At 33.8% G+C, this 27,996-nt stretch overlaps 5 protein-coding genes and 1 pseudogene across 11 annotated transcripts; 3 read left to right on the forward strand and 3 right to left on the reverse strand.

Moving 5' to 3' along the window:
• Positions 1–38: 38 nt before the first annotated feature.
• LOC123915542 (AP-4 complex subunit sigma) lies at positions 39–27,983 on the reverse strand. Its single transcript, XM_045966702.1, has 5 exons — positions 27,386–27,983; positions 1,544–1,716; positions 833–919; positions 496–564; positions 39–384 (listed from the first exon to the last, which is right to left on the reverse strand). Exons 2-5 carry the CDS (start codon positions 1,682–1,684, stop codon positions 247–249), a joined length of 435 nt encoding a protein of 144 aa, XP_045822658.1. The 5' UTR covers positions 1,685–1,716; positions 27,386–27,983; the 3' UTR covers positions 39–246.
• On the forward strand, positions 2,288–4,096 carry LOC123913652 (the record flags this gene model as incomplete). The annotated part of the gene is made up of 3 exons (XM_045964458.1): positions 2,288–2,427; positions 3,658–3,708; positions 3,785–4,096. Coding segments are annotated over 3 exons (291 nt in total), but the record flags the coding sequence as incomplete, so codon positions are not given.
• LOC123915541 (AP-4 complex subunit sigma) lies at positions 4,833–17,133 on the forward strand. 6 transcript variants are annotated; one of them, XM_045966699.1, is made up of 6 exons: positions 4,833–4,931; positions 5,029–5,187; positions 15,454–15,626; positions 16,253–16,339; positions 16,608–16,676; positions 16,788–17,133. In XM_045966699.1, the coding sequence occupies exons 3-6, from the start codon at positions 15,486–15,488 to the stop codon at positions 16,923–16,925; spliced, it is 435 nt and encodes a 144-aa protein (XP_045822655.1). In that variant the 5' UTR covers positions 4,833–4,931; positions 5,029–5,187; positions 15,454–15,485; the 3' UTR covers positions 16,926–17,133. The 6 variants fall into 6 exon arrangements, with proteins under 6 accessions (XP_045822655.1, XP_045822656.1, XP_045822657.1 ...); XM_045966700.1 differs by having other exon boundaries at positions 5,068–5,187; XM_045966701.1 differs by having other exon boundaries at positions 4,851–4,931; positions 5,073–5,187.
• On the forward strand, positions 6,602–10,113 carry LOC123915540 (small ribosomal subunit protein S13, mitochondrial-like). The gene is made up of 4 exons (XM_045966694.1): positions 6,602–6,870; positions 9,118–9,211; positions 9,396–9,632; positions 9,737–10,113. Exons 1-4 carry the CDS (start codon positions 6,617–6,619, stop codon positions 9,887–9,889), a joined length of 738 nt encoding a protein of 245 aa, XP_045822650.1. The 5' UTR covers positions 6,602–6,616; the 3' UTR covers positions 9,890–10,113.
• Positions 18,012–21,719, reverse strand: LOC123915539 (ATP-dependent 6-phosphofructokinase 3-like). Its single transcript, XM_045966693.1, has 10 exons — positions 21,235–21,719; positions 21,006–21,143; positions 20,720–20,878; positions 20,579–20,632; positions 20,416–20,484; positions 20,159–20,288; positions 19,493–19,758; positions 18,970–19,018; positions 18,701–18,855; positions 18,012–18,466 (listed from the first exon to the last, which is right to left on the reverse strand). Exons 2-10 carry the CDS (start codon positions 21,036–21,038, stop codon positions 18,311–18,313), a joined length of 1,071 nt encoding a protein of 356 aa, XP_045822649.1. The 5' UTR covers positions 21,039–21,143; positions 21,235–21,719; the 3' UTR covers positions 18,012–18,310.
• LOC123915537 lies at positions 22,673–26,697 on the reverse strand (annotated as a pseudogene). Its single transcript, XR_006811932.1, has 4 exons — positions 26,543–26,697; positions 26,399–26,451; positions 26,157–26,244; positions 22,673–25,323 (listed from the first exon to the last, which is right to left on the reverse strand). The product of XR_006811932.1 is annotated as an elongation factor 2-like (transcript).
• Positions 27,984–27,996: the final 13 nt, after the last annotated feature.

Raw genomic sequence — 27,996 nt, forward strand, 5'->3', positions numbered from 1 at the left:
TGAAAACAAATTTACCAAATCAGTTATACAAATTCTAGTTGATCAAAATCATATTTCATAAATACTTTAAGCAAATAATCAATACAAAACAATACAATCAAGGAGGAAGGGGGGAAAATTAAATACGAACTTTAGTATTTTATTCATAAAGAAAATTGGAGATTATTCACTTGATTGTACACATAAAATAACACCAGTAACAGATAATAGTAACATAGAAATACAGAAATTTTTCTTTTGCGTCTCTTATGATGATGTTTTATCCATCAGCTGAATAGGAGTCAGAATATTCGATTTGCTTGTCTCCACAATACACCCATTCATGACCATTTCCTCCAACATAAAATGTACCTTTTCTAAATGAAACATGATATCTAGCTCACACTGCAAATTTAAGCAGACAAGAAAATGATAGATATTAGGGAAGTAATGTGGGGAGATAAATTACTTTCAACAAACACAAAACATCCAGACTCTAATCATAGCAGGACTTACCACGTTGCCAAAATGCCGATCCATAGTTTCAACTAAGAGATGGATAAATTCCAAAATAGCAAGCTCATTCTGCAAAGTTATCAACATAAGGTAGACTCAACAATCAAGTAGAAGCAGAAATTGAAATTATATCATATTTATCAAAAATGAAAGTGATACATGGGAAATTTTGCTGAAGCTGAAATTTTTAACAAGACTAATAACTTCAGGTTTCTCAGTTTACGACAGAAGATCCTCTCTGTTTCTCTAGACAACCCAATCTGGGCTGCTCGTTTCAAATGAGTCGCCACTTTTATATGAAACAGTTAGAATGACAAATATAGATAAAACAAATTACCTCGCCGTCATCAACTCCAACCAGGAAAAACAAAGATGCATAGCGCCTATATACAATTTTGTAGTTGCGATGCTCGACAAATGAACACTGTCCATAACAAAATATGTATCAGCTAGATCAACTATGGTGAAAAGAAACAACAGTAAGACAACTCAATCCCATGTTTTTGGGATAAACTAACAAGTCAATATGAGTAAGAGAAAGTTCATAAGCCTCATAGGTAGGGCTAGAATCTTGATAAAACATTTAAATCATTGACCTAATATCTTAGGCTATGTTATATTGATATAAAGGGACGAAATCAAGTGGAATAATACCACAGGGGAATGAATTCATAACAAAATATAGAATAAAATCAAATGAGCTATAAACTGTCTTCATAACTTCTCCTAGAGTGCTTATGAAAATAAGCTGAAAACAACTTATGGACATGCATTAATTGTTTCCATAATGTCTACCAAACAGTCTCACAAACAAGTGCTTATGTCTGTAGATAAATTCAAATAAGCCAATCTATTTTCAAATAAGCTGTAACCTGTTTTCATAAACTATCCCACAGACCTTATGGAAATAAGCTGAAAACAACTCAAGGACATGTCATAAATTGTTTGAAATAAGTGAATCGAAACAGCCTCGGATGATGAAAATGTAAGGATCTAAAGTAAGATTTGAAGATCCGATGGTGGAAATTGAAAGAAGGTAGGTAGGTACCTGGTGTTCATTGCGAGCGAGACATTTGCGAACGATTTCACCTTCAAGGGTTCGTCTTTCTTCAACAGTGAGGTATTCGTAGTATTGGGCAAGACGGGTTTGACCTTGTTTGTTCACCATTAACACAAATCGGATCCCCATTTTATTATTCAAATTCTATTCTTTCTCTGTTACTGTCACAACCAAATTCAGAGACACGCCGGACGAGGAGGAAGGAAGGAAGAGGAACCTGATGATTGATTTCTATTCTTTCTCTGTGTGGTGTGTTGTGTTGTGTTGTGCAATGCAAACACTTTTTTGTGCAACTTTATTCTTCTTGGAACAAAACTAAGAGTGTGTTTGGATGAGGGAATTTTTTGAGGTAAAGTAATGTTTTGAGGGAATTCAAATGATTTGAGATGAATTTCATTGTTTGGATGAAAATTTGAAGAATTTTCAAAATGATGGAAATTTATGAAGTATTTTGTTCAAGTTAAATTTAGAGAATTTCAAAATGACACCTAAAATCAAAGAATTTGAAATTCCTTCTTCTCTATAAACTTTTAAAAATTACTAATTGATCGTAAAACCTAAAATTAGCTGAAAAACCTAAAATCGACAATAAACGCTAAATCGGCCGAAAATCCAAAAAATCGACAGAAAAAACCTAAAATCGGCCAAAAGCCCAAAAATCGACTATAAACCCTAAAATCGGCAGAAAAACTTAAAATCGGCCAAAATTCCAAAAATCAACTATAAACCCTAAAATCTTGGGTGGCTATTTTAGCATGCTCGTTTGCCGTCAAAGGACTGCGTCATGAGTCAATGCATCACAGGAGATGGATCTGGTACTCGTGGTATACTAACATTGTTCTGGCAATTTTCTGGTTAAACTACATGTCGAGGTAGAGTTCTTAGATAAGCACCAACAAATGCATTTTATATACTTGATATGGATTCATCTTTGTTCTAAATGTTCTTACAGATATTAGACATGTGCCATGATATATGCTTTTTGTGGGTGTTATAGTGAAATAATAAAATGGGAAGTTGTTGTGTTAGAGACAAGCTTTGGACACACTTGGCTTTCCCCAAAATAGTATAAATTGTACAGGAGATATACAACTTCTATCCAATATAAAAATTGCAATTGTATATGAGAAATATAACTTCAATTTTAAGTTGCATCATGTTTCAAGAGAAACTATGAATTCGTATTTGCTATGCATGACTTGCACTTTAATTTTTCTTCATGCTCACAAGTCACAAATATAACTTCTAAATTCTATTATTTTGTATTTTTAACTGGATAGAAGTCATTTCTCATATATGACTTCAATCATTTTGATAAATATGTTTTCACTTGCACCAATGTGGTAGTTTTTGAATGGATTTACACCATCTTGGTATGCAAGTATCAACTTAGAGGTGAAATTTGAAGAATATGCAACAAAACAAGCCTCATGTTTTAAGTAACATGCGTTCATCATACTGATGACAGGTAAATCAATGGGTATGTTAACCATACGATCCAAGCAGGATGGAAGAAATATTTAAATAGAATAGTACTTGAGGAATTTTAACACTTTATATCATGGTTGTCAGTATCTTACGATACATATCTTGATTCCATAGGAAATTGAGCCCAATTGATAAGAACCCACAGTGTATCTATTTTGGATATAAATCTTATTTTATGTAGAATGGGCATGTGTGGAAAAGACTCGTACTCCTAAGGAGGGTTGACCAGACGAAGGATAGTCCATTAGTAAGAGATAAAGGTAGACCAAAAATGTTGGTCAAATTATCAAGATAGATAAAGAGTTAAGTGGTCTATCATTGAACTTAATTTATAGCAGGATACTGTTGCATCATTGGGATGTTAGTTGCATTCAGTTTGGATTGTCTAGCTGAATGCTGAATGAATTGCAATTGAACCCGAATAAAATTGAAAAGTAGATAAAAGAAGAATGCACAAATTTTATTCTAGTGATGATAATGGTATGAATGAAGGACAACCTACTGTAGTGCTCTTTCAACATACTCTACAGTAGTGTTTCCTGCGCTGTTTGTATCCCCAGTTTCAGGTGCTTCTCATCGTTTAATGTGTGATGAAATAATAATTTTTTTGGCAGGTTGCCGAAGTTCCGTTGGGATGTTATCTGGCTTCCATTTGGTCCTCTCACGTAAGCCATAATTCGATTTTGCAGTCTGTCTGTTTTTGTTTTGTAAGCATTTAACTAAATATGTGAATTGCTTCAGTGCGTCTACAATCTGTCTCTATGTGGATCACTTACTCATTGAGTCATCAGAAGAAGTAAGAAAGCTTCACGGATACATGTATGCCTACAAAGCAAACTAGAATTGATGTTCTGACTGAGGTGATTAGTTCAAGAATAAGCATTTTGGAGCACCCTTATCAACCACCAGCACGGAACAAAGATGGCATGACATACTAGTGTAGATTCAATCTAATGGAAAGGGCATTGTTATTGTGAATTGTGAGGAGGTAGTAACAATTTTGGGTCCTGTATATGGGAATAATTGGCATTTTAGTCTTGATTCTAATTTTTACTTCGACTTTGATTTATTTGAAAAATATTCAACGGTTGCATTAGTGTATTCATATCGCATTATCACCTGATAGATAAATTGAATTATTGTTATTATTTTCTATTTCACCGATGAGGAGCGAGTCACATTAGGTTGAACTTTGACCCTAGAGCTTTAAATGGTGCAGAAGGCAGTCATTAAGTCAGCATACTGCAGGAATATGAACTACAATGAGATGCTTTCTGCAGAACCTTCTCTCAAACAAAAAACAAATCTACAGACTGAGTTATTATTTGCCAATGCAATGACACTTATATCGTCAAACAACACAGTGGGGGTGGGGGAATAAGGGACATTGAGCTTAGTGAGGAAGAGCTCCACAGACTGAGTTATCAATGATTTGATCATGAGATCCATCTACACTGACTTTAAAAGTTCCATGGACGAAAATTCTCAATGCATATAATTTTTATCGATAATATGATTCATGTATTCGGCGTAGAGCATCTCCAATAATCGTAAAAAAATATCAATTATCAACAAATTTAATACCATAATAAAAAAAATTAATCTCCGTATTTTTTAAAGACAAAGCCGGTAAACAATTTAATTTTTTTTTTTGACGGATTAATTAACTCATATATTTTAATTTATTAATTTGTGTCGACACTGATTAGCATTTTCTTTTATTACCAAAAAAACATATATTAGGCAATGAAAAATTTATCGACGTAAATTTATGCGCGTATCAAAGAAGAAAAAAATCACAATAATAATGAATCGGTTGGTCTGAAGTGTAGGGCAAGCGTTCCTTCCATTCTTACGGATTCATTCTCTCTTTGTTTTTATCGCTACGGTCTGTCAGATCTCTCTCTCTTTCCCTCTCAAAACCCTAATTTATCAATCAGACTTCGTTCAATTCACCTTTCTTTTTTTCTTTTTTTCAATTTCAGAACTTCGATCTTGATTAATTCTTTTGCTGTTCCGATCAGATCAGGTCAACAATTCTCGAATCGGTGTTTCAACATCTTCTTCTAATAATCGGCAACCATCTTCTTCTGAAGATTGTTTTCTGACTCGATTTTACTCTCTCCAAACTTGATCTATCTCTGGTAAATTCTACTCTCCCTTTTCCGATTTATCTCATTTTTGTGTGTTGTCAATTTCTCTGGGTTGATTTTGCATTTTGTGATTTCATCGGTTTTTGATTTTAAGCAATTATAATGATCAATTTGTATTTTCAGTGTTGTAAATGCATAATTTCATATGGTTTTTGCATTTTGCTTTCAGACATATGTTTATTGTATGTTTTGGATGAGATTATAATTATCAATTTGTATATAAGTTATGTACATACAATCTATATATCTATAAGAAGCCAATGTGCCCTGAAAAAACCTAAAATACCCATATCTAAAAATTTGACACCACATCAAAAAACCTAAAATGCCCCTAACTAACAAAAATCAGAAAACAAAGTCTCTCCTAAATTTGGTCCAAGGTAAATTTGCAAGTTTTGGTTAGGTTTAGGGTTTGCAAGAGTTGATGCAAGCTTAATTAAATATTCTTAATAAAAATTTATCCAAACAATTTCATCGCTTTATCCAAACAATAAAATTTGAAAATAAAGGGAATTTAATTGAATTGTCTGTTATTTTAAATCCCTTGAATTTCTAGAATTCCTCATCCAAACACACTCTAAGGTCATATGCATATAATCCATAGAAAAAAAAAGGTTTAAAACAGCAACACATACTCACGATTTCAATTAGCATGGTTTTAGAACATATTTGATTTATAGGCCATGATTTTTATTACTTATATTTTGAACTTTTGTCGTTTAAAAAATTCATATGTAATTCATATTTTCAATAATAAAAAAATAAGTTTGGTTAGTTGATAGTGATGCTATCTACACCTCCCTTTGTGCAAAAAATTTGGTTAACTTTAACCAAATCACTAATCAAACTTGTTCCAAATTTAAAAAGCCCAACCCAGTTAATAAAAAACCAAACCGGTCCATATAACTTCAGAAAAGGTAAACCTCATTAAACCGGTTCAGGACTGGTTTATTCACAAAAGCTTAAACGCTTTTCCTCTTTTGCAAATCGCTTATTCACTCACAATAAAAATAAAATCGCTTATTCACAAACGGCCGAAGCGCTTATCCTTTCTCTACAAACACTGAAGCGCTTAAACTCTGATTAACGCTTCTCTTCTCTTCATCTTTTGTTCATCACTTCTTTCTCTGGTAAGTTCATCACACATTCATCTATTTTGTTCTCGCTTTCATTTTTGTTCATTTTGTTCTTCTTTTTCGTTCTCACATAGTAATTGTTCTCTTTCACTTTTCGTGATAGTTGATTTTTAAGGTTTCTTTTAGTTTAGAGATCAAGTTTGTTCGCCATTAAAAAAAAAAAAGAGATCAAGTTTGTTCACAAATTACATATGATCAGTGGCGAGTATACCGCCGGGCATGCCTGGCACGTGCCTGGGCTGCCCTTCTTATATATATATATATATATATATTTTTTTTTTAAAATGAAAACAAAAACAGAAAAAGGAAGAGTTAGAATTTGCTTTCGCTTTCTCGATCCCTCTCTCTCAAAATCGCTGTTCCTCTCTCACCCACCGCCACCGGCCGCCGCTCTCAATCCCTCTCTCACTGCTCTCAATCTCTCTCCCTCACCTCGCCGTAACGCCGTTCAATCTTCCGCCGCAGCCGCACCACTGCTCAGCTCACCGCGCCGCACCACACCGCACCGCACTCACTCTTTCTCTTCGTCTCGTTTCAGGTAAGCAAACTAACATACTGCAATTAATTTTTAACAACCTAACCTTCTCAATCTAGAATCTTTGTTTGATGATTTGGTGTTGTTTTGAATTTTAAATTTATTAAGCTGTTTTGATTGTTAAGTGATTATATAAATAAGCTGTTTTGGTTATATAAATAAGTAGTTTTGGTTGGTTCTGCAATAGTGTTTTTGTTCTAAAATAGTGAGAATGAAGGGTTTTTGTTCTAAAAACTATTTGATTTCATGATGCCTCTTGTTGTAAACTAACTTGGTGATTTTCTACTTTGTGATATTATTGTCATCGTAACTGCAACTAAAACTTTGTTTAATTGTGGACATTTGTGTTGTGTTCACTTTGATGGATCAAAATCACCTTTGTTGATGAAGCACTTTCTTTCTTTTATAAGCTGATGACAAACCTTGTATTCTTGATCTCAGTTTGATCTTATACACAATATTAAATAAGAATAAGATAGTCTTGTGATATTTGTATTCAGTTTGAAATGTAGTCTCGTTGATCAGATATCAGTTTCTTTCTCACAGTTGTTTGTTATGGATTTCTTTCATTAGGGGAAATTACATTATATTATGTTGATTTCATAATTGACCAAGCCTTACAATAGGCATACTACAAGTGTATATTGTGAAGAATATTTTCTTTTGCATAAAAAGAGAAGTACTAATGTAATTTAAATATGTTTTTGAATTGCAGAAACAACTTTGTCTTTTAAATATTATTGTATCTAGAAATTTGGTTGATAAAATTCCCTCCAAAATTTTGCCTAGGCTCTCTAATATTACTGGAATCGCCACTGCATATGATAATGATAATTTCAATTGAATTTTAGCATGTTACATTGCCATTGGCAATTAAGAAGATTGAAAATTAATGAAAACTATAATCAATCAAAATTACCATAGTTTAGCATCATTCTGAACGACGAGGACAATAAACTATAATAACTTTGGATTGTAAAATCCAACAAAAATTGGAGAATAAAGAAATTGTGAAAAAAGAAATGGTAAGAAGACGATTATGCAGATTTAATTGAAGTTAAAAATACAAGGTTAACTCGAGTCGTTATTTTGTAGTCCGAGAGTTTGAGCAGTGGAAGGGGTGTATTCGGGGAATGTGTTCAGCAAGCCTTACTGAGAATGTTGGAGAGCACCTTAGGTCAATTTTACTATTAAGATTTTGTTCTGGTGCAAATATACAATATAGGAAAAGTGTGTGTCATATCCTATTTCTACCTAAGTATATAATTTATCGTTCTTTAACATTGCCCTACATATCCCACAAATATTTACAAAATTCAGATTTTGATAGTTGTAGAAAATGTTTAGCAATTGGATGAAGCCACTGTGCAGTCTGTTTTTACCATATTATAACTCATGACATAAGCATTGTAAATTTTGAGATAACTATCTGGAATTTCATTGGTACGGTACCTGATAAAGGAGCTGGCAAGCTTCATTCTGGTGAGAACGTCCTGATATGTTAGATTAGTCCCGACATTCTATTATTGACTCGCATAAGGGAAAGAAGCACAATTTTTGTGGTTAAAATTTCATAATTGAACATATTAATCTTAGCGGAAGAAAATGAAGTTGGTTTTAACTGATAAATGGAAGCTTTTACTTTTCTGAATATCATTACTGTCTGCATATCTGTTTGAACATCATCGCTTTGCTCATTCTTATGATTTATGATGTGCTGTAGTTGATAAGTTCGAAGAACCTTCCTATGTGTGAAACTAAAGATGACATACTGAAAATGCATCAAGTGGCACTTTTTTTTAACTTGTTGTCATGATGAATCTCCTGGATGCATATTTTTTTCACCATTTTCGATAATTTCTTTTCACAATTTCTTTATTCTCCAATTTTTGTTGGATTTTACAATCCAAAGTTATTATAGTTTATTGTCCTCTTTGTTCACAATGATGCTAGACTATGATAATTTTGATTAGTTATTATAGTTTTCATAGATTTCCAATCTTCTTAATTGCCAATGGCAATGTAGCATGTTAAAATTAAATTGAAATTATCATATGTAATTTGTGAACAAACTTGGTTGAAACAATCCCTTCAAAGAAAATGATGACAGTTATTGTAATTTTTGTATTCAATTTTTTTAACAAAAATTATCAAAAATATTATAGCCTTGTAAATCACTTTTAATACTTTATAGTATGTCATGGGATTAAATCAATTTTATTTTATTTCAAAAACTTGATTGATTCTTAGGTTTTTGTGCACCTCCAAATCCTTCAGCTCCAAGATGTTTGGTTTTCGCCGAATTGTTTCTAATGTTGCTGTCTGCCTTCGTCAAAACCTATCGGTGAGTTTATGACTGCTGTCCTTTTTCATTTTAGATTGTTATGACTCAATTGTGTTTTTACGATTTTGAATAGTGTAGGGTTTTGTTTCTTCTTAGCTTCAACTTAAGGATTTTTGTCTTGTGTTTTGTGTCATGCTCTGTGCATAAAGAATCAAACTAATTGCACCAATTTGGTTTTGTGCAGCTTCGTGGCTGTGTGCAAGTACGAAATATAAACATTGGAGGTGGTCTTGGAGGTGAGATTCCAGACGGCAAGCGACTTTCGTATGCTCTTCAGCATATCCACGGGATTGGCCGTGCAAAAGCTCATCACATTGTGTGTGAGCTTGGAGTTGAAAACAAATATGTGAAGGACCTAAGCAAAAGAGAACTATATTCTCTTCGTGAATTGCTTTCCAAGTACTTGATTGGAAATGATTTGGTACTCTCGTCTTCTTTACTTTTTGATTTTGCACCTTCTCTATGTTTTGTTCCATAATATAATGTATAAGTGTGTGATTGGTTTGGTTGCTTTTTTTTCTTCAGAAAAAGTTAGTTGAGAGAGATGTGGCAAGGTTGGTGGGTATTCAATGCTACAGAGGGATCAGGCACGTCGATGGCTTACCCTGTCGGGGACAGCGAACTCATACAAATTCTCGCACTAGGAAGAAAATGCCTACTTACCGGGGTTCAAGATAAATGCTGCTCAAGTAAAAGATGAGTTGTGTTACTGCTCTGCTTTGAGCTTATCAAATAAGTTTTGTTAAAAACTTGATTACATTACCTAGATCCACACACATTAACTTTAAATTATGAATTATCCTTGGCATGCTTATTGGCTTATCATTGCTTTGAAAGGATAGTACTAGTTTTTGGCATTGACTTTGTCTTGATGGATTTTTTATTTTATTCTTTTTAAAGAATTGTAGTATTATTTAATCGAACGTTCAATGACAGCCACATAGTATATCACATTATTGCGAGAAAGAATATCATGTTGAAGGCAAGAAATGTAGGTCAACATTAATTTCATTGACACAGATGGTTATTCCCTTTCTGTTATTTTAGATATAAAAAAGAAGAATTTAACTTAACATACAACAACAGTTGTTACTCAGCTAAGACTCGATGGTTGGACTCCTTTGAATTCTGTAAAACCTAATCCAAATTTTATGAGAATTCCAATATTTTGACCCCAAACAAAGGGCCACCAAGCAGGAAGCAACACATCTCTTGATCAGCGGAAAAACAAATGTCATAAACTATTGGTTTAAATGTAGTTTTGATCCTCCAAGTTTCACAATTGCTTGATTTTGGCCCCTCACATTTCAATTGCTTGATTTTAACCCTTTAAGTTTCACAATTGCTTGATTTTAGCCCTCCAAGTTTCAATTGCTCGATTTTGACCCCCCAAGTTTACCCCATTTTGCATTTGCTAACCCCCGTTTGACTTTTTTTGACTAAAAATTGTTTATGTGACATTTTAAAAAAAATTAAAAATATGTTTTAATTAAAAAAAATTAAAAATAATAATATTTGCTTTATAAAAATGTATTAAAAATTGTTTTTTTAATAAAAGGTTTAATAATTATTTTTTATTTAAAAAAAAGTTTCAAAGTTTTTAAAAAATAGTTCATAAAATGTTTTTTTTTTTACTTTTTTATATAACAAAATTATTTTACAAACTACATATAATAAGAAAAATATTTTATAATTTAGTTTTAAAAAACAATTTGTAATTTATTTATTTATTTATTTTTAAGTACTTATTTAATTTTAAAATGTTACATAACCAATTTCAACGGGGGCTAGCAAATGCAAAAGGAGGTAAACTTGGGGACTAAAATCGAGCAATTGAAACTTGGAGGCTAAAATCAAGCAATTGTGAAACTTTGGGGGTTAAATTCAAGCAATTGAAACATGAGGGGCCAAAATCAAGTAATTGTGAAATTTGAGGGGCCAAAACTGCATTTAAGCCTAAACTATTTTCAAATATCCATAGTGGTGATTAACTATAAAGAACCTATTTATAAGAAATTTACACTTTAGTGCACCTCGATTAACGATGCTCTAAGCAACATCAAAATGTAATTGCAAAATAAATTGATTAAGAATAAAAAAAGTATAGAAATTTTGATGGCTTAGAGAAATCCTAGCATTTTCCTAGTAAATTTATAATACTGTAGTAATTGACTTTAGTTTAGGTTTTTTTTTTTTTTGACAAATTGACTTTAGTTTCCTAGCATCTCTCAAATTTGGATTCTTTAACACCTTGTGAGACTTTATATAGATAATATTGAGGACTCAAACTTAATATTTTCAAAATAACCTATTTCCACCACTACTTGTACCATTTTTTTTTTAAGCAACCACTACTTGTACCATTAAATGTTTATAATTCAATAAATGAATAAATTTACTTATCAGCAAAGGAATGTGAACAGTAGCAATGGAGGTGTAGGTAGTATCAACCTAGAGCAAAACCTGGTCAAACTTTACAGGCCCATCAGCCCATGAATATATAGGTCCATGTAAAACTTGTACCGCATCGCAGTGATGGCATGTGGCAAATGCATAGCCGTTTGATCCGTATAGTTTCCAAGACCGCGCGTGAATAAGCTACATAACCTTTTTTGCCGCTCAAATTTGTTCTTAATCACTTCACTGGCAGCTTAAGCTCAGAAATTATAGAACACGACGAACTCAACTTTGCTCTTTTCTTCTCGATTTGGAGCTTCTCTGAAGCAATCGCAACTTCTTCTCAAACTTACTCTGTTGTGGTAGTTTCTTTTTCTTCAATTCTAATCTCATTTCGTGTTCGTTTTTACTTGCTGAGAAAATCCAAACGATCGAAGAAAATGCGTAATTATTACAATATTGTATGTTTCGAATTAGTACACTGTTCAAAATGTTACCGGAAATTCAATTTGTATTTCGCTTCTCGCATAGCTGAATTTGAGATATTCAATTCATGCTCTATATTCATTTCTCTGTGATTGTGTAAATTACGTGCTAGAATACCATTGCCTAGGGTTTGCACATGATATAGTATACAAATTACCGGAAATATATTTGATTGAGATATGATTTTTTTTCGTACTTTGATATTACTGATTTTGTATTATAGCTGCTGGTAATGATGTCATAAATCAGTGACAGTGATTAGGTATCGATGAGGAAATTGGCTTTATGTTCTGGTATTGACTTGTGATTACTTTCTGACTACAAACTGTTGACTGCAGTTGCAGTCATGGATACTGATGAAGAGTGCTCAATTGTTCTTCAGTTATCTGAAAATGATCCTTTCTTTGATGAAAAGAAGGTAAATATAAGATAGTTGATTTTTTTTTTAATATTATTTTTGTTTCTAATCTTTATAGTTTATAGCAAATTTGTGTTTGTTATAAAATTTCTTTAATCCGTAAAAAATGATGAAAGTCTTCCATATGGTATGATTCAATAAATTATATGTTTGCAACAAAAAATTTCGGCAATTGTTTCAAATTAAGATGTTTCAAATATGAAAAAAACTGAAGGGCTTAGAGCAGTACTCCAATGTTATTCAAGGCAATATAATTTCACAATGACTAAGCTATGCAAATATCTGCCTCTGGTTTATCTCTATTGGGGATTTCCTTAACTGCTTATGATTTTATTGAACTACTAAGCCCCATGCCATTTCTAATGTAATGACAAATCTGGATCACTTTTCATGACTTTGATTCATAAAACTATGTTGTTTATGGTTTTTTTTTCTCAAATGAAATGTTAGTAACAATGATTCAATTAATATTTTGTGTGTGTGTGTTGAGACTAGACAGTGTGATGAAAGAGTCACTGTTTTTTTTCTCTGCTTAATGCACTTTTGGTAATTTGCTACAGGAATATTAATGGAGGTTAATGGGACCTACCAATTGGTTTGATCTTAGTGTTGATTGGTTAGAGAGTTGAAGTTAATCTTATTTTGTGCCTTATAATGCTTAGTCCAAATAGTGTCTGGTACATGTAGTCTAGTTATTTGAAGGCTTTTTAAATGGTGATATGCATTTGACAGGTCTGGTTTGGTTTATGCATTTTGATATGTTGTTTGGTGCTAATGTGCATTTTTTGTGTTGGCAGGTCTGGTTTGATTTATGTAGCATGTGCAAAGATATAGTTGTGCAAAGATCTAGAAAGTGAAAGATGGCATTTGCAGTTTGCGGCAGTGATGTATCTCTGATATCTAGCAAGGATTTGACGATATAAATAGATACCCTTGAAATACAATATGTGTTGCTTATATATTTTTGTTTGACATTTACGAAGTGATGAAAAAGATTAGACATTTGGTATATGATTGTGCAAAGATATAGTTGTGCAAAGACCTAGAAAGTGAATGATAGCAATTGTAGATTGCGGTGGTGATGTATCTCCGATATCTAGCAAGTTTTTTATGACACAAATAGATACTCTTGAAGTACAATATGCGTTGTTTATATATTTTTGTTTGACATTCACGAAGCGATGAAATCGGATTATTTTGTTTGATGTATCTCCGATTTTTGTTTGACATTTACGAAGTGATGAAATTGGTTGATTGGAAATCCCAATTTAGGTTATTTTGTCGATTTTAGGGTTCAAATCGGGTTTACGGTTAATCGGGTCGATTTTAAGGTTCAATTACATTATCCAAACAAAGAATTTTACAATTAAATATTAATTATAATTATTATGTTAAGATAAATAAAATTAAATGAAATGTACCAAAAAAAATGGAGTTTTCAAAAAAAAAAAATATGAAGGAAATTCAATTACATTACCCAAACAAAGAATTTTAAAATTGATGGAATTTCATCACTTTATCCAAACAATGAAATTTGAAAATGAAGGGAATTCAATTGAATCAATTGAATTGCCTAGTATTTTAAATCCCTTGAATTTCTAGAATTCCCCATCCAAACACACTCTTAGCTTTGTTCCAAGAAGAATAAAGTTGCACAAAAAAGTGTTTGCATTGCACAACACAACACAACACACCACACAGAGAAAGAATAGAAATCAATCATCAGGTTCCTCTTCCTTCCTCCTCGTCCGGCGTGTCTCTGAATTTGGTTGTGACCAGTGGCGAGTATACCGCCGGGCATGCCTGGCACGTGCCTGGGCTGCCCTTCTTATATATATATATATATATTTTTTTTTTTTAAAATGAAAACAAAAACAGAAAAAGGAAGAGTTAGAATTTGCTTTCGCTTTCTCGATCCCTCTCTCTCAAAATCGCTGTTCCTCTCTCACCCACCGCCACCGGCCGCCGCTCTCAATCCCTCTCTCACTGCTCTCAATCTCTCTCCCTCACCTCGCCGTAACGCCGTTCAATCTTCCGCCGCAGCCGCACCACTGCTCAGCTCACCGCGCCGCACCACACCGCACCGCACTCACTCTTTCTCTTCGTCTCGTTTCAGGTAAGCAAACTAACATACTGCAATTAATTTTTAACAACCTAACCTTCTCAATCTAGAATCTTTGTTTGATGATTTGGTGTTGTTTTGAATTTTAAATTTATTAAGCTGTTTTGATTGTTAAGTGATTATATAAATAAGCTGTTTTGGTTATATAAATAAGTAGTTTTGGTTGGTTCTGCAATAGTGTTTTTGTTCTAAAATAGTGAGAATGAAGGGTTTTTGTTCTAAAAACTATTTGATTTCATGATGCCTCTTGTTGTAAACTAACTTGGTGATTTTCTACTTTGTGATATTATTGTCATCGTAACTGCAACTAAAACTTTGTTTAATTGTGGACATTTGTGTTGTGTTCACTTTGATGGATCAAAATCACCTTTGTTGATGAAGCACTTTCTTTCTTTTATAAGCTGATGACAAACCTTGTATTCTTGATCTCAGTTTGATCTTATACACAATATTAAATAAGAATAAGATAGTCTTGTGATATTTGTATTCAGTTTGAAATGTAGTCTCGTTGATCAGATATCAGTTTCTTTCTCACAGTTGTTTGTTATGGATTTCTTTCATTAGGGGAAATTACATTATATTATGTTGATTTCATAATTGACCAAGCCTTACAATAGGCATACTACAAGTGTATATTGTGAAGAATATTTTCTTTTGCATAAAAAGAGAAGTACTAATGTAATTTAAATATGTTTTTGAATTGCAGAAACAACTTTGTCTTTTAAATATTATTGTATCTAGAAATTTGGTTGATAAAATTCCCTCCAAAATTTTGCCTAGGCTCTCTAATATTACTGGAATCGCCACTGGTTGTGACAGTAACAGAGAAAGAATAGAATTTGAATAATAAAATGGGGATCCGATTTGTGTTAATGGTGAACAAACAAGGTCAAACCCGTCTTGCCCAATACTACGAATACCTCACTGTTGAAGAAAGACGAACCCTTGAAGGTGAAATCGTTCGCAAATGTCTCGCTCGCAATGAACACCAGGTACCTACCTACCTTCTTTCAATTTCCACCATTGGATCTTCAAATCTTACTTTAGATCCTTACATTTTCATCATCCGAGGCTGTTTCGATTCACTTATTTCAAACAATTTATGACATGTCCTTGAGTTGTTTTCAGCTTATTTCCATAAGGTATGTGGGATAGTTTATGAAAACAGGTTACAGCTTATTTGAAAATAGATTGGCTTATTTGAATTTATCTACAGACATAAGCACTTGTTTGTGAGACTGTTTGGTAGACATTATGGAAACAATTAATGCATGTCCATAAGTTGTTTTCAGCTTATTTTCATAAGCACTCTAGGAGAAGTTATGAAGACAGTTTATAGCTCATTTGATTTTATTCTATATTTTGTTATGAATTCATTCCCCTGTGGTATTATTCCACTTGATTTCGTCCCTTTATATCAATATAACATAGCCTAAGATATTAGGTCAATGATTTAAATGTTTTATCAAGATTCTAGCCCTACCTATGAGGCTTATGAACTTTCTCTTACTCATATTGACTTGTTAGTTTATCCCAAAAACATATGGGATTGAGTTGTCTTACTGTTGTTTCTTTTCACCATAGTTGATCTAGCTGATACATATTTTGTTATGGACAGTGTTCATTTGTCGAGCATCGCAACTACAAAATTGTATATAGGCGCTATGCATCTTTGTTTTTCCTGGTTGGAGTTGATGACGGCGAGGTAATTTGTTTTATCTATATTTGTCATTCTAACTGTTTCATATAAAAGTGGCGACTCATTTGAAACGAGCAGCCCAGATTGGGTTGTCTAGAGAAACAGAGAGGATCTTCTGTCGTAAACTGAGAAACCTGAAGTTATTAGTCTTGTTAAAAATTTCAGCTTCAGCAAAATTTCCCATGTATCACTTTCATTTTTGATAAATATGATATAATTTCAATTTCTGCTTCTACTTGATTGTTGAGTCTACCTTATGTTGATAACTTTGCAGAATGAGCTTGCTATTTTGGAATTTATCCATCTCTTAGTTGAAACTATGGATCGGCATTTTGGCAACGTGGTAAGTCCTGCTATGATTAGAGTCTGGATGTTTTGTGTTTGTTGAAAGTAATTTATCTCCCCACATTACTTCCCTAATATCTATCATTTTCTTGTCTGCTTAAATTTGCAGTGTGAGCTAGATATCATGTTTCATTTAGAAAAGGTACATTTTATGTTGGAGGAAATGGTCATGAATGGGTGTATTGTGGAGACAAGCAAATCGAATATTCTGACTCCTATTCAGTTGATGGATAAAACATCATCATAAGAGACGCAAAAGAAAAATTCCTGTATTTCTATGTTACTATTATCTGTTACTGGTGTTATTTTATGTGTACAATCAAGTGAATAATCTCCAATTTTCTTTATGAATAAAATACTAAAGTTCGTATTTAATTTTCCCCCCTTCCTCCTTGATTGTATTGTTTTGTATTGATTATTTGCTTAAAGTATTTATGAAATATGATTTTGATCAACTAGAATTTGTATAACTGATTTGGTAAATTTGTTTTCAAATGAAGTTTTTATGTTTGTGTTTTCTACTTTAAAATAAGTTTAATGTTGAAGATTTTCCAAAATATACTTGAAAGATGCAATGGTTAGTTTGATAAATGTGTCTCTTGGTGTCTTATAACCTTTCAAATTAACATTGCTGAAAATCGTTCAAGGGTAGCTTCCGTTTATCAAGTGATATGAGTTTTTCTATAAATAAAGTTGACAAAAACAACAAAGAAAATTATGTTTCCAAAATTCGAAGTCTTTTCTTATTTTCTCTAATGCACGCGAATAATTGAAGGAACATTGTTCTGTAGAATATTTTTGATTGATATACTTGAAGGAACGTTCTCTAATCCATTTGCATAAACTAATGGAGGCGATTGAAATTTACTTGCGGTCACCATCATCTTGCTCAAGAATTGCAGCGGTCTCTTAACATAAGATACAACATTTAATGTATAATTCTATGTAGAATTTTCAATTTAATGAAAGAACTATTTTTAATAGGTTTTAGTCTAACTCACTTTTGAAGATAAAATGAATTCTAGTACTACAAAATAAAAAATTTAGAAAACAGACTCTAAGATTGACCTTGTTGTACACGTTTTCTAATTTCTAGAAGTAGTTTAATCTCTAAACTTGAATCAACGCTAATAAAAACAAGCTGAAAACATAACTTTGACTTATGGCGAGTCTAGGTTCACTTAACAATTTTTATCTACTTGAGTGGAGTAATTTCCAAGTTCAAACGATTCCATCTTTGTTCACATTGATGTGTTTCTTTTGCCTAACGTCTTAATTGAGCAAGTTGTATCCTTGAAGTTAAATCTAGCACTAAGTGAGTCATGGATAAGAATTTGAAACAAAAAGTCTTGTATATGAATCAGAACTCTTTCAAATGATTAGAATCCGTGACAAAACATTACAAAAGAATATATCGTGCTCATGTAAGGCTGAGCTTTCCACACAGACATCTTATCGGTTATCGATGTGGAAAGGAAAAAATTAACTAATCATGTATACAGTACTACTTTACAAGTTACAGTTACAACACAAAGTAGAGGCTAAAATGATGGTAATAATATGTACAGACATGATAAATTACTGCCAGACAGTTTTGTTAACAAAATGGTGGTTATATGAACAATGCCGGTCCTACAGGTTAAATGAATCCATTTCTTCTGCTTCTTCCTTCTTCTTCTCTTCATGGGCAGTCTTAGCTATCAAAAAACTGGGTTGATTTGTGGAAGATAAAAGCCTAGCCCACATTCGATCAGTTATCACTACCGTGTTCTGTCCTTCAGTGATTCTCTGCACCATAAAGCAACCAACATACGAGAGAGTTAAGCGAGACTACAAGACCTTGCACTCAAAATGTAATGCTATATAATGTCCTAATCCAACTTAGAATTACTTATTATCTCATCTTATCATAATTTTTTAAAAAACAAACCTCATCGCACAAAATTTAAATTTTAACAAATAGTTCCTGTGTATTATGCAGGAGCAGAATCAACAAATATCACGCTTGGTTAACAAACTCACATTAAAGGGTATATAAGTTTGTCTTCCATGCACAAGCCCACTAGTAAAACCAGTGTAACCTGCCATTGCTCCATGAACCGCGCTTTGAGCAAGAAGTGTGCAGTAGACGTTGTCAGAAGCATTGCTTGGAACAGCTCGAATCATATAGGTAGGATCTGTCGATTAGAAAAAGAAAGTGCAATACTTGATATTTCAGATATTGGTTCTTTCAATACAGACATTTTGTACTTACAAGTGTGTGGGTGTGTGTGTGTGTGTGTGTTACCAACCTATATATTTGAGAGTAATGCTCATTGTCTTCTGCTTAGCAAAGTATTCCTGCAGCATCAAAGATTCAAAATGGTTAATATAATTGGTAGAAAATACATTCATAAACATTCTTCAATTGCAAAATAGTTGCATATGAAAAACAAAGCACATTATTTTGTGATGCTCTAATTTGTGAGCATTTCTAACATATCATTCAGTATGGGAAACCTGTCAACATTACCACAAGCTACTTATAAAATGATATGAGATTCTCATAAACCACGTGCAAATAGAAACGCTTCTTTAGCACAACTTTGGACAAGGTTTCACATTGAAATCAGAAACAAACAATATAAGCAGGGTTAGTAGGTGATTGACTAAACAGATTAGCCGGTAACCATAGCCTTAAATGGACATGGATGTAATGTAAGGATGCAAACATGCTAAATTTCAATTTGTATTAAGGAAATAAATTATGAGAATAATCCATTTAAAGATCACATTGAGATAACCAGCACAAACAGAATAAAAAATAATCAACACCTTCAACTTCTGGGATATCCATAGCCCAACATCTTGAAGAAGTTTGTTTCCGGAAGCATCCTGCTTTTGCAAGGCTTGCATGCTCTCAGTAACAAGTTCCTGTCCTGCTCCTTCAGCAATCACAATAACCATGTGGCCGTTTTCTTTTAGTCTTCTCTCCGCAAACTCATAAAGTCCCCCGGGACCTTCAAGGAAAAAGGGTGTCTCCGGAATTAAGCAACAGTCGACATCCCGATTTGCAAGGGTAGCATACATTGCAATAAATCCTGCACCATGCATCCAAAATAAAGCATATATGAAGGATTGCCCAGCTTGATAATTAAATCAACAAAAGAGTTGATTGACAAAATATTAGCCGTTTTCTATTATTGTTTGTTACACGTTGTTCAAGTTAGCCCTGCCTCCCAAATAGCGTTTTACTTTTAGAGTCTGTTAAATGACAGAATTATTAACATTCTACTGAAACCAGAATTGTTTTGTAAGTAGTGCTTGTCTTACTCTCATATTTTTCAACCAACATGGATTTTTTTTATATATCACAAGGCCAATTTCCATCTAATGTAACTCTTCAGGTCTAGTAAGAAATAAGATATATAGTATTACTAGGCGGTTGAAGTACACAGGAAGATGATAAGTGGAGGCATTACAGGAAATCAGGAAACATACCACTGTACCGGCCCATCAACTTGACAACGCCTATGCCATTTTCAACACTTTCAGCTTCAACGTGTGCTGCATTTATAGCACGTTGAGCCTCCTCAACAGCTGTGTCAAAGCCGAAGGACTTGTCAATTACCTATTAAGCCAGAGACAACAGAAAACCATCTACAAGTTAATCATGCTAACTGGCAGAAAGCAATAAACGCATTCAAACAATTTGTGCTGGAATCCACAAATAGGAAGAGGAGAGAAAAAATATGCACCGGAATGTCGTTATCTATGGTTTTTGGGATTCCAACAACTGCAACTTTGAGACCACGCTTTCGAATTTCCTGTGTGGATAATCAGGATAGTATTGCTTGTGAAAAAAATCATTTGTATTTCTAAGCCTATAAGTTTAACATTCTCATTGTTACATCTATATACCTCAAAAATTCTATATGCGCCCCTCTGAGTTCCATCTCCTCCTATTATATAAACCTGAAATTGATCAAGTTATAAGTCCGGGGTACTGCATAGTATAGAGTGTGACATTATATGTTTTGATAAATAGAAGGAAATCCAGACCTGATTGATTCCCCTATCTTGAATACTGTCAACTATCTTAATTGTGTCATGTCCACCTCGTGATGAACCAAGGATAGTTCCCCCACGCTTATGTATATCATTTACGGTTTTAGGAGTTAGTTGGATTGTATTGTGAGCATAAAAACCCTTGTATCCACCCTACATATCACAAAATCTATTTTAGTTTAAGAGACTAATAAACTAACAAGAAAGCAAAATTGTAAGCCTTTTTTATATTCATTCTTATGTCCTCGGATAAAATGAGTTTGTTTGAGGATTCACTTACACTGATTCCCAAAACTTTCTTGACGCCATACATATGGTATAAACCACAAACTAACTCCCTAATAACAGTGTTGAGGCCAGGGCATAAACCCCCACATGTCACAATTGCAGCCTGAACTTCATCTGATTCGAAATACACCTGAACACCCAATTTTATACTGTCATAAAATAGACACAGGGCATCTAAACAAATACGCTCACAATCTCACATACATGGATTGGAAACATACCCTTTGCCGAGGCCCAGCACGCCGAAAATGTGTTCCTCTTGGACTATCTTTGTTAGCAATAATCTGTTAAACCAAGAAGGAGTAAAATTACATTAAAGTAACTGTGTCTAGTATTCCAGCAGAACCTCTTTATCAGAAAACTGTGGACCACTGTTTTAACTGGCATTGTCCAACACAAAGTTATATTTGAAAGAGGATTGGTTTTGCTATTTACAAAGGGTTAGCGGCCCAACTTGTTGCCCGTTTGTCTTTCATTCATGTCTAATTATTTTGAAAATTATATTCAAACCACACAAAGTGGTTATCTTTTTGTCTGTCATATTAACATTTTATTGATACATTTTTCTCCATAAGTCTTTCATGGGATTGGGATGTAATCTTGTTCGAAGTACGGTAAAACACTAATATGGGCATCATTCTCGGCCAACAAACTTTGGTTCGCCACGTTCACTAATACATTTTAGGAGAATGTTAACTTGTGCCCTTAAGGGCACATGTTAAGAAGATAAATTACAATAACTGTCATCATTTTCTTTGAAGGGATTGTTTCAACCAAGTTTGTTCACAAATTACATATGATAATTTCAATTTAATTTTAACATGCTACATTGCCATTGGCAATTAAGAAGATTGGAAATCTATGAAAACTATAATAACTAATCAAAATTATCATAGTCTAGCATCATTGTGAACAAAGAGGACAATAAACTATAATAACTTTGGATTGTAAAATCCAACAAAAATTGGAGAATAAAGAAATTGTGAAAAGAAATTATCAAAAATGGTGAAAAAAATATGCATCCAGGAAAGAAACTATAATTTTTTTTTCCCAATAGCATTGAAATTAGTCCACTATAATTAAGTTCCTATGTCAAAATAAATTAAAAATTCTCACCCAACTTATCAAAATATTTATCTAGTTGCTATTTGGTGATGTGCCGCATTACGTGACACATAGATACACAAGTCCTAGCACACGTAAGTTAAAGGCTCAGAACAGATTGATATGAAGCTCTTGATTTGTAATTGTTTTCCTATTTTCTTCTCTGAAATGGCATAGTTCAATGACATGCCAAGAAAATAACTCAGAATGATACTGCTTCTATTATACTTCACAGCTATGCTAACCATGTCCAGTTCCATCCATCCAAAGGAAAAATACATAGTTAAGGCACATAATAAGGGACAATGCCCCCTAGTGCCTTCATGGCAATGTCAATCAAATTGGGTATTACTATGGGGGAAAACCTGGAGACCTAGTACACATTAATAAGGCACAATGTGCCTTAGTGCACTTATGGCATTTCATTTATCACTGTCATTGGTTTGGTAATTAGCCAACCTTATTAAGGATGCTACTCTATTTGGCAGTAGCAGTGGTATAATTTGATCAATTTCCACACCACCTTATAAAAGTAAGAGTTATTGAAAAAGACAGTTTAAAATAAAATGTGCATATAATAAGGCTGAACAGCACGATTGCGCAAATCCAAACCAAGACCAAAAATACACCGACTCAGACAAATCATCCGAAGTACAACACAATTCATGGATAAACGAAAAAGACAACTCAAGATACTGAAGTTTCAAAAATAGGCAACAGTTTAAATAACAAGAAAATAGTAATAAAAATAAAAATAGTCTTCCATTTAAAGCTTATCTTCAAACTCAGAGAGGGGTGTCATCTGCTCCTTCAAGCCCTTCCTCTTACGAATATCAGTAACAAGTGTTGCAGCTTGTGAGCCAGCCTCCAATGGGTCTGATGACATCATGTCCCAATGATCAAACACACACTGAGGGAAAGCCTGTCCTGATGTTGCAGCCCTCAATTGACTGGAGAATCCAAAAGACTCGATGACAGGAAGGTATGCTTTGATGTTGTAAAGTGGAGTACCAGGCCTCTGCAGTTCTTCAAAGACATGTCCACGTTTCTGATTAAGAACACTGTAGATACCACCAAGAGCTTGCTCAGGAGCTTGAATTTCCACCATGTAAACAGGCTCAAGAAGCCTGGGTTTGGCTGTCAGCTGTGAGGCATAGAAGACTCTCCTGGCAGTAGGAATGATCTGACCACCTCCTCTGTGGATAGCATCTGTGTGGAGGACAACATCACATACTTCAAAGCATATGCCTCTCATGTTTTCTTCAGACAAAGCACCTTCTTTTGATGCCCACTGGAACCCAGCAACAACAGAATCCTTGATTTCATTCAAGTATTGGACTCCCTTACACATATCAACCACCATGTTGGGTCCAGTGGTCTCAGGTCCAAAACACCAGATTTTCTTGGCAAGATCCTTATCCCAACCATACTGCTCGGACAGGATTTTGGATCGGTTCTTGGGGTCATCCCTTGGTCCAATTGTGCCTTCATCAATGGCCTCTGCAAGCCCATCTTCTAAAGGTCTTGCTTCCATGTACAACCTGTTGTGCTTGTTTGGTGATTTACTCATCACTGTGCGGCATGATCTCTCAAGAACAGTCTCTCTGAATGACACAACAGGGTCAGACTTAATAATTTCAGCTCCACCCATGAAATCATCCTGCAAATCCTTCAAACAGATCTCAAGATGAAGCTCTCCTGCACCAGCAACAATGTGTTCTCCAGACTCCTCAATAGTACAAACAACCATAGGATCTGACTTAGCAAGACGTTTGAGACCTTCAACAAGCTTAGGAAGATCTGAAGCAACCTTGCACTGAACAGCAACACGGACAACAGGTGAGACAGAAAACTTCATAGCACGAATAGGGTGTGCATCGACTTCCTTCTCATTTGTCAATGTAGCATTCTTTGTGATAAATTGATCCAAACCAACCATAGCAACTGTGTTACCACAAGGCACATCCTCAACAGTCTCCTGTCTCTTTCCCATCCAAATGACAGTTCTCTGAACACTTTTCACATACAAATCTTTCTTCTCCCCAGGGACATAATTTGGTCCCATAATTCTGACCTTCAAACCAGTTGAAACTTTACCAGCAAATACACGTCCAAAAGCAAAAAACCTTCCTTTATCATTAGCGGGAATCATCTTTGACACATAAAGCATCAGAGGTCCTTCAGGGTCACAGTTTCTGATAGCATTAGCATATTGATCATCAAGGGGACCCTCATACAAGTTCTCAACACGATACCTCTGAGCTGTAGATGGAGAGGGAAGATGAAAGATCATCATTTCAAGAAGTGCACTGCTTGCTGGGAGCCAAGTCTGCATGACACGTTTCATCAAAGGCTTACCCATCAAGTCCTTCTCCTCTGACTTCAAGCTGCATCCTAGCTTTGTCAGCATAGGCCACAACTTGTCCTTCTGATCATTCATACAAGTGTTAATAACCTGCTTTATAGGCTCATAACAGAACTGAACAAACCCTCTTTTGCAAGTAGCTGAACCAGTATTTTTGGTTGTCCATTTCTTAGTGGCAGGATCAAAGAAATTTTCACCCCAAAGCCTCTCCATCATCTTTGACTCGTCAACACCAAATTTGGAGGCATACATCTTTGCAAAGTTGGTCAGTGTAAAAGCCCAACCATGCAAACCAGCAGAGAAAGCAACAGTTCCTTTCTCGGGATACACTTGAACGTCACCAAGCAATGGATCTTCATATGTAGCCATGATCACATTAGCATTCTCAATAACTCTCTGGAAGGTCTGATAAGCTTCCTCACCATCAACCTGGAGCTCAAGAAAGCATCTGTCCATCTTGTTAACTGTAAGAACAGGCCTGATCCTTTCTCCAAGGGCCTGTCGGAGCACAGTTTCAGTTTGTACGCAGACACCCTCAACACAATCCACCACCACTAGTGCTCCATCAGTAATACGTAGTGCAGCAGTAACCTCAGATGAGAAGTCGACGTGCCCAGGGGAATCAATAAGATTAATGAGATACTCATTCCCATTGCGCTCTCCCTTGTAACTCTTGAGAGACTCGTCAGACATCTCATAGTATAGAGAGATACCGGTAGACTTGATAGTGATACCACGCTCAGCTTCGTCAGCACGGGTATCTGTCATTCGAACATCTCCAGCAACCTCTTGTGCTATAATTCCAGCAGCAGCAACAGGGAATCTGTCAAAGTTGATTTTCCTGAAAATGGGCACACAATCATTTGTTATTCTCACAGGAAAAATAGTTCTAATAACATCACAAAATATTACAAAAACACTCTTCATCAACAGCAAAGCAATTAGCAGTTGCTTATTAGAAAAGAGCAATTAAAAAAAAAAAAGGAGCGGGAAAGAGGCCCCCGAAAAAGTAGAAACGATATGACTTATGATACCGGATCCGAATAAAAAACTAAACAATTGTGTGAAAAAATAATTCAACATCATTATAATTTTCATAAAAAAGATACTTATAATTGAAATAAATAGTATCAATAAACATGTTATAGTCCCTAAAAAATAACCATTTTTTAAGTTTAATCCCTATAATGCAATTAATTAATATAGAATATAATGTTGTCAATCAGGTGCATGAAAAATAGTGGTTTGTTCAGTTCTACTATAGCATGACACAACAATAACAAATCGTTTAAATTCGACTACACTGTAGTAGTCCAATTTGACAACATTGCTTGAAATTGAAAACTGACCTTAAAAAAAAAAGATTTTATAAACACTAAAAAACAAATTTTCCTATAAATATTATAAATAGATTTTCACTATCAAATATTTTATTAAAAAATATATAAAATATACAATCATGACACTCATATTCTTGTCAAGCAACATCAACATCAATCTGTTAATTAACAGTTTTTTCTAGATCAAATATTAAAAAATATATAAATCATGACAGTCATAAAAAAATATATAAATCATGACAGTAATATTAATTTCATGTTAATCAAACACAAAAGTAAAGATCAAAACAATAATAAAAAAAGTAACAAGAAATTATGAATAAAAAAAACATACCGTGATCAACATGAGCAATGACAGACATATTACGAATGTTGTGTTTGTAGTCCATAATACGACGTAACTCATCAGCTGTAAACTTCACCTGCAAATTCAAACGCACACAAATAAAATCAAATTCAGATTATAAATTATCACATATTCATATTCATATTCATATACATTGAATTGATATTCATATACATTGAAATTCAATTCGATTAAAACTAAACAAAAATAATAATCTGAGTATAAGTTACCATCTTGACTAGTCTTGTAAATAATCCACACAGAAAACAGAATTAGTTGAGAACTGAAAAATCAAAGAGAAAAGATTATTAGAATCGATTGAAAGTAGTATGAAAAATAAATCGAAAAAGAAGAAAAAAATGAAAGAGAATTACACGAAAGTGAATGCCGATCTCCACCGACAGAATGAGCAGTAGGAGGAGACGAGACGGCTGTGAGAGAGAATGAGAATGAGCAGTTGGTTAGGGTTTTATTGGTAGGGTTGCTGCTTCCAGAATGCAATGTTGGGCCGGAGAAGATGGGTACGTGTCTGCATGGCCCAAATAAAAGTTTTATTCTTTGTTTGTTTAAGGATAAATAAATAATTGAATATTTTGTTTTCTCAAAAATATATAATGATTTTTTATTTTAGTTTGTCCTTTTAAAAAGATTGATTTTGGTCTCTAAGAGTGTGTTTGGATGAGGAATTCTAGAAATTCAAGGGATTTAAAATAACAGACAATTCAATTGATTCAATTAAATTCCCTTCATTTTCAAATTTTATTGTTTGGATAAAGCGATGAAATTGTTTGGATAAATTTTTATTAAGAATATTTAATTAAGCTTGCATCAACTCTTGCAAACCCTAAACCTAACCAAAACTTGCAAATTTACCTTGGACCAAATTTAGGAGAGACTTTGTTTTCTGATTTTTGTTAGTTAGGGGCATTTTAGGTTTTTTGATGTGGTGTCAAATTTTAAGATACGGGTATTTTATGTACAGAACTTATATACAAATTGATAATTATAATCTCATCCAAAACATACAATAATCATATGCCTGAAAGCAAAATGCAAAAACCATATGAAATTATGCATTTACAACATTGAAAATACAAATTGATCATTATAATTGCTTAAAATCAAAAACCGATGAAATCACAAAATGCAAAATCAACCCAGAGAAATTGACAACACACAAAAATGAGATAAATCGGAAAAGGGAGAGTAGAATTTACCAGAGATAGATCAAGTTTGGAGAGAGTAAAATCGAGTCAGAAAACAATCTTCAGAGAGGGAGAGAGAGATCGATTTGGAGTTAGAGAGATCGATGGAGATAAAGCGATGAAGTTGGAGTTGTTGAGAGAGAGCGATGAAGATTTTCGTGAGAGAGAGAGTGAGAGAGAAGAGAAGAGGCAAAGAGAAAGAGAGACTGAGCAACAAACGCAGCAACAACAGAAAAAGAGTCGAATTGAGAATCCATGATAGAAAAATCATGGTGTGATTGTGAGTTATCAGAAGCAGAAGCAAAAGCAAAAAGAAGAAACAGAAAAAGAAGAAGAAGAAAAGAAAAGGTATAAAAGTATAGAGTGAAAGAAAGGGTTTTGTGATTGTGAAGAGTAAGAGCCATTAAAAAGGAGGCAAAAACTCAACACATATGAAAAAGGTTTTGTTTTTGGGGAATGAAAATTGGAGCGGTTTTGGTTGGTAAAATGGGTTTTTTGATGAATGAGAAAACTGAAAACTTGTAAGAAGAAAAAAAGTATAATTGTATTAATAAAAAGGCAAAAATGGTTTAATGGAGAAAAAGGAAAAAAGCAATGAATGACGCAGTGAGTGAGAGAGAAGA

The sequence above is a fragment of the Trifolium pratense genome, linkage group LG3, assembly GCF_020283565.1.
Source record: "Trifolium pratense cultivar HEN17-A07 linkage group LG3, ARS_RC_1.1, whole genome shotgun sequence".
NCBI lineage: Eukaryota > Viridiplantae > Streptophyta > Magnoliopsida > Fabales > Fabaceae > Trifolium > Trifolium pratense.

What these genes read in the sequence shown, in the direction of transcription:
- LOC123915542 (XM_045966702.1), bottom strand. Translation starts at nt 1,684, where the DNA reads ATGGGGATCCGATTTGTGTTAATGGTGAACAAACAAGGTCAAACCCGT. An exon ending in TCGCTCGCAATGAACACCAG is followed by an intron (nt 920 to 1,543) that starts GTACCTACCTAC and finishes TGTTATGGACAG; the next exon opens with TGTTCATTTGTCGAGCATCG. An exon ending in TTGGAGTTGATGACGGCGAG is followed by an intron (nt 565 to 832) that starts GTAATTTGTTTT and finishes ATAACTTTGCAG; the next exon opens with AATGAGCTTGCTATTTTGGA.
- LOC123915540 (XM_045966694.1), top strand. Translation starts at nt 6,617, where the DNA reads ATGAAAACAAAAACAGAAAAAGGAAGAGTTAGAATTTGCTTTCGCTTT. An exon ending in TTCTCTTCGTCTCGTTTCAG is followed by an intron (nt 6,871 to 9,117) that starts GTAAGCAAACTA and finishes ATTGATTCTTAG; the next exon opens with GTTTTTGTGCACCTCCAAAT. An exon ending in GCCTTCGTCAAAACCTATCG is followed by an intron (nt 9,212 to 9,395) that starts GTGAGTTTATGA and finishes GGTTTTGTGCAG; the next exon opens with CTTCGTGGCTGTGTGCAAGT.
- LOC123915541 (XM_045966699.1), top strand. Translation starts at nt 15,486, where the DNA reads ATGGGGATCCGATTTGTGTTAATGGTGAACAAACAAGGTCAAACCCGT. An exon ending in TTGGAGTTGATGACGGCGAG is followed by an intron (nt 16,340 to 16,607) that starts GTAATTTGTTTT and finishes ATAACTTTGCAG; the next exon opens with AATGAGCTTGCTATTTTGGA. An exon ending in ATCGGCATTTTGGCAACGTG is followed by an intron (nt 16,677 to 16,787) that starts GTAAGTCCTGCT and finishes TTAAATTTGCAG; the next exon opens with TGTGAGCTAGATATCATGTT.
- LOC123915539 (XM_045966693.1), bottom strand. Translation starts at nt 21,038, where the DNA reads ATGTATGGCGTCAAGAAAGTTTTGGGAATCAGT. An exon ending in AGAAAGTTTTGGGAATCAGT is followed by an intron (nt 20,879 to 21,005) that starts GTAAGTGAATCC and finishes TGTGATATGTAG; the next exon opens with GGTGGATACAAGGGTTTTTA. An exon ending in GTTGATGGGCCGGTACAGTG is followed by an intron (nt 19,759 to 20,158) that starts GTATGTTTCCTG and finishes TGCATGGTGCAG; the next exon opens with GATTTATTGCAATGTATGCT.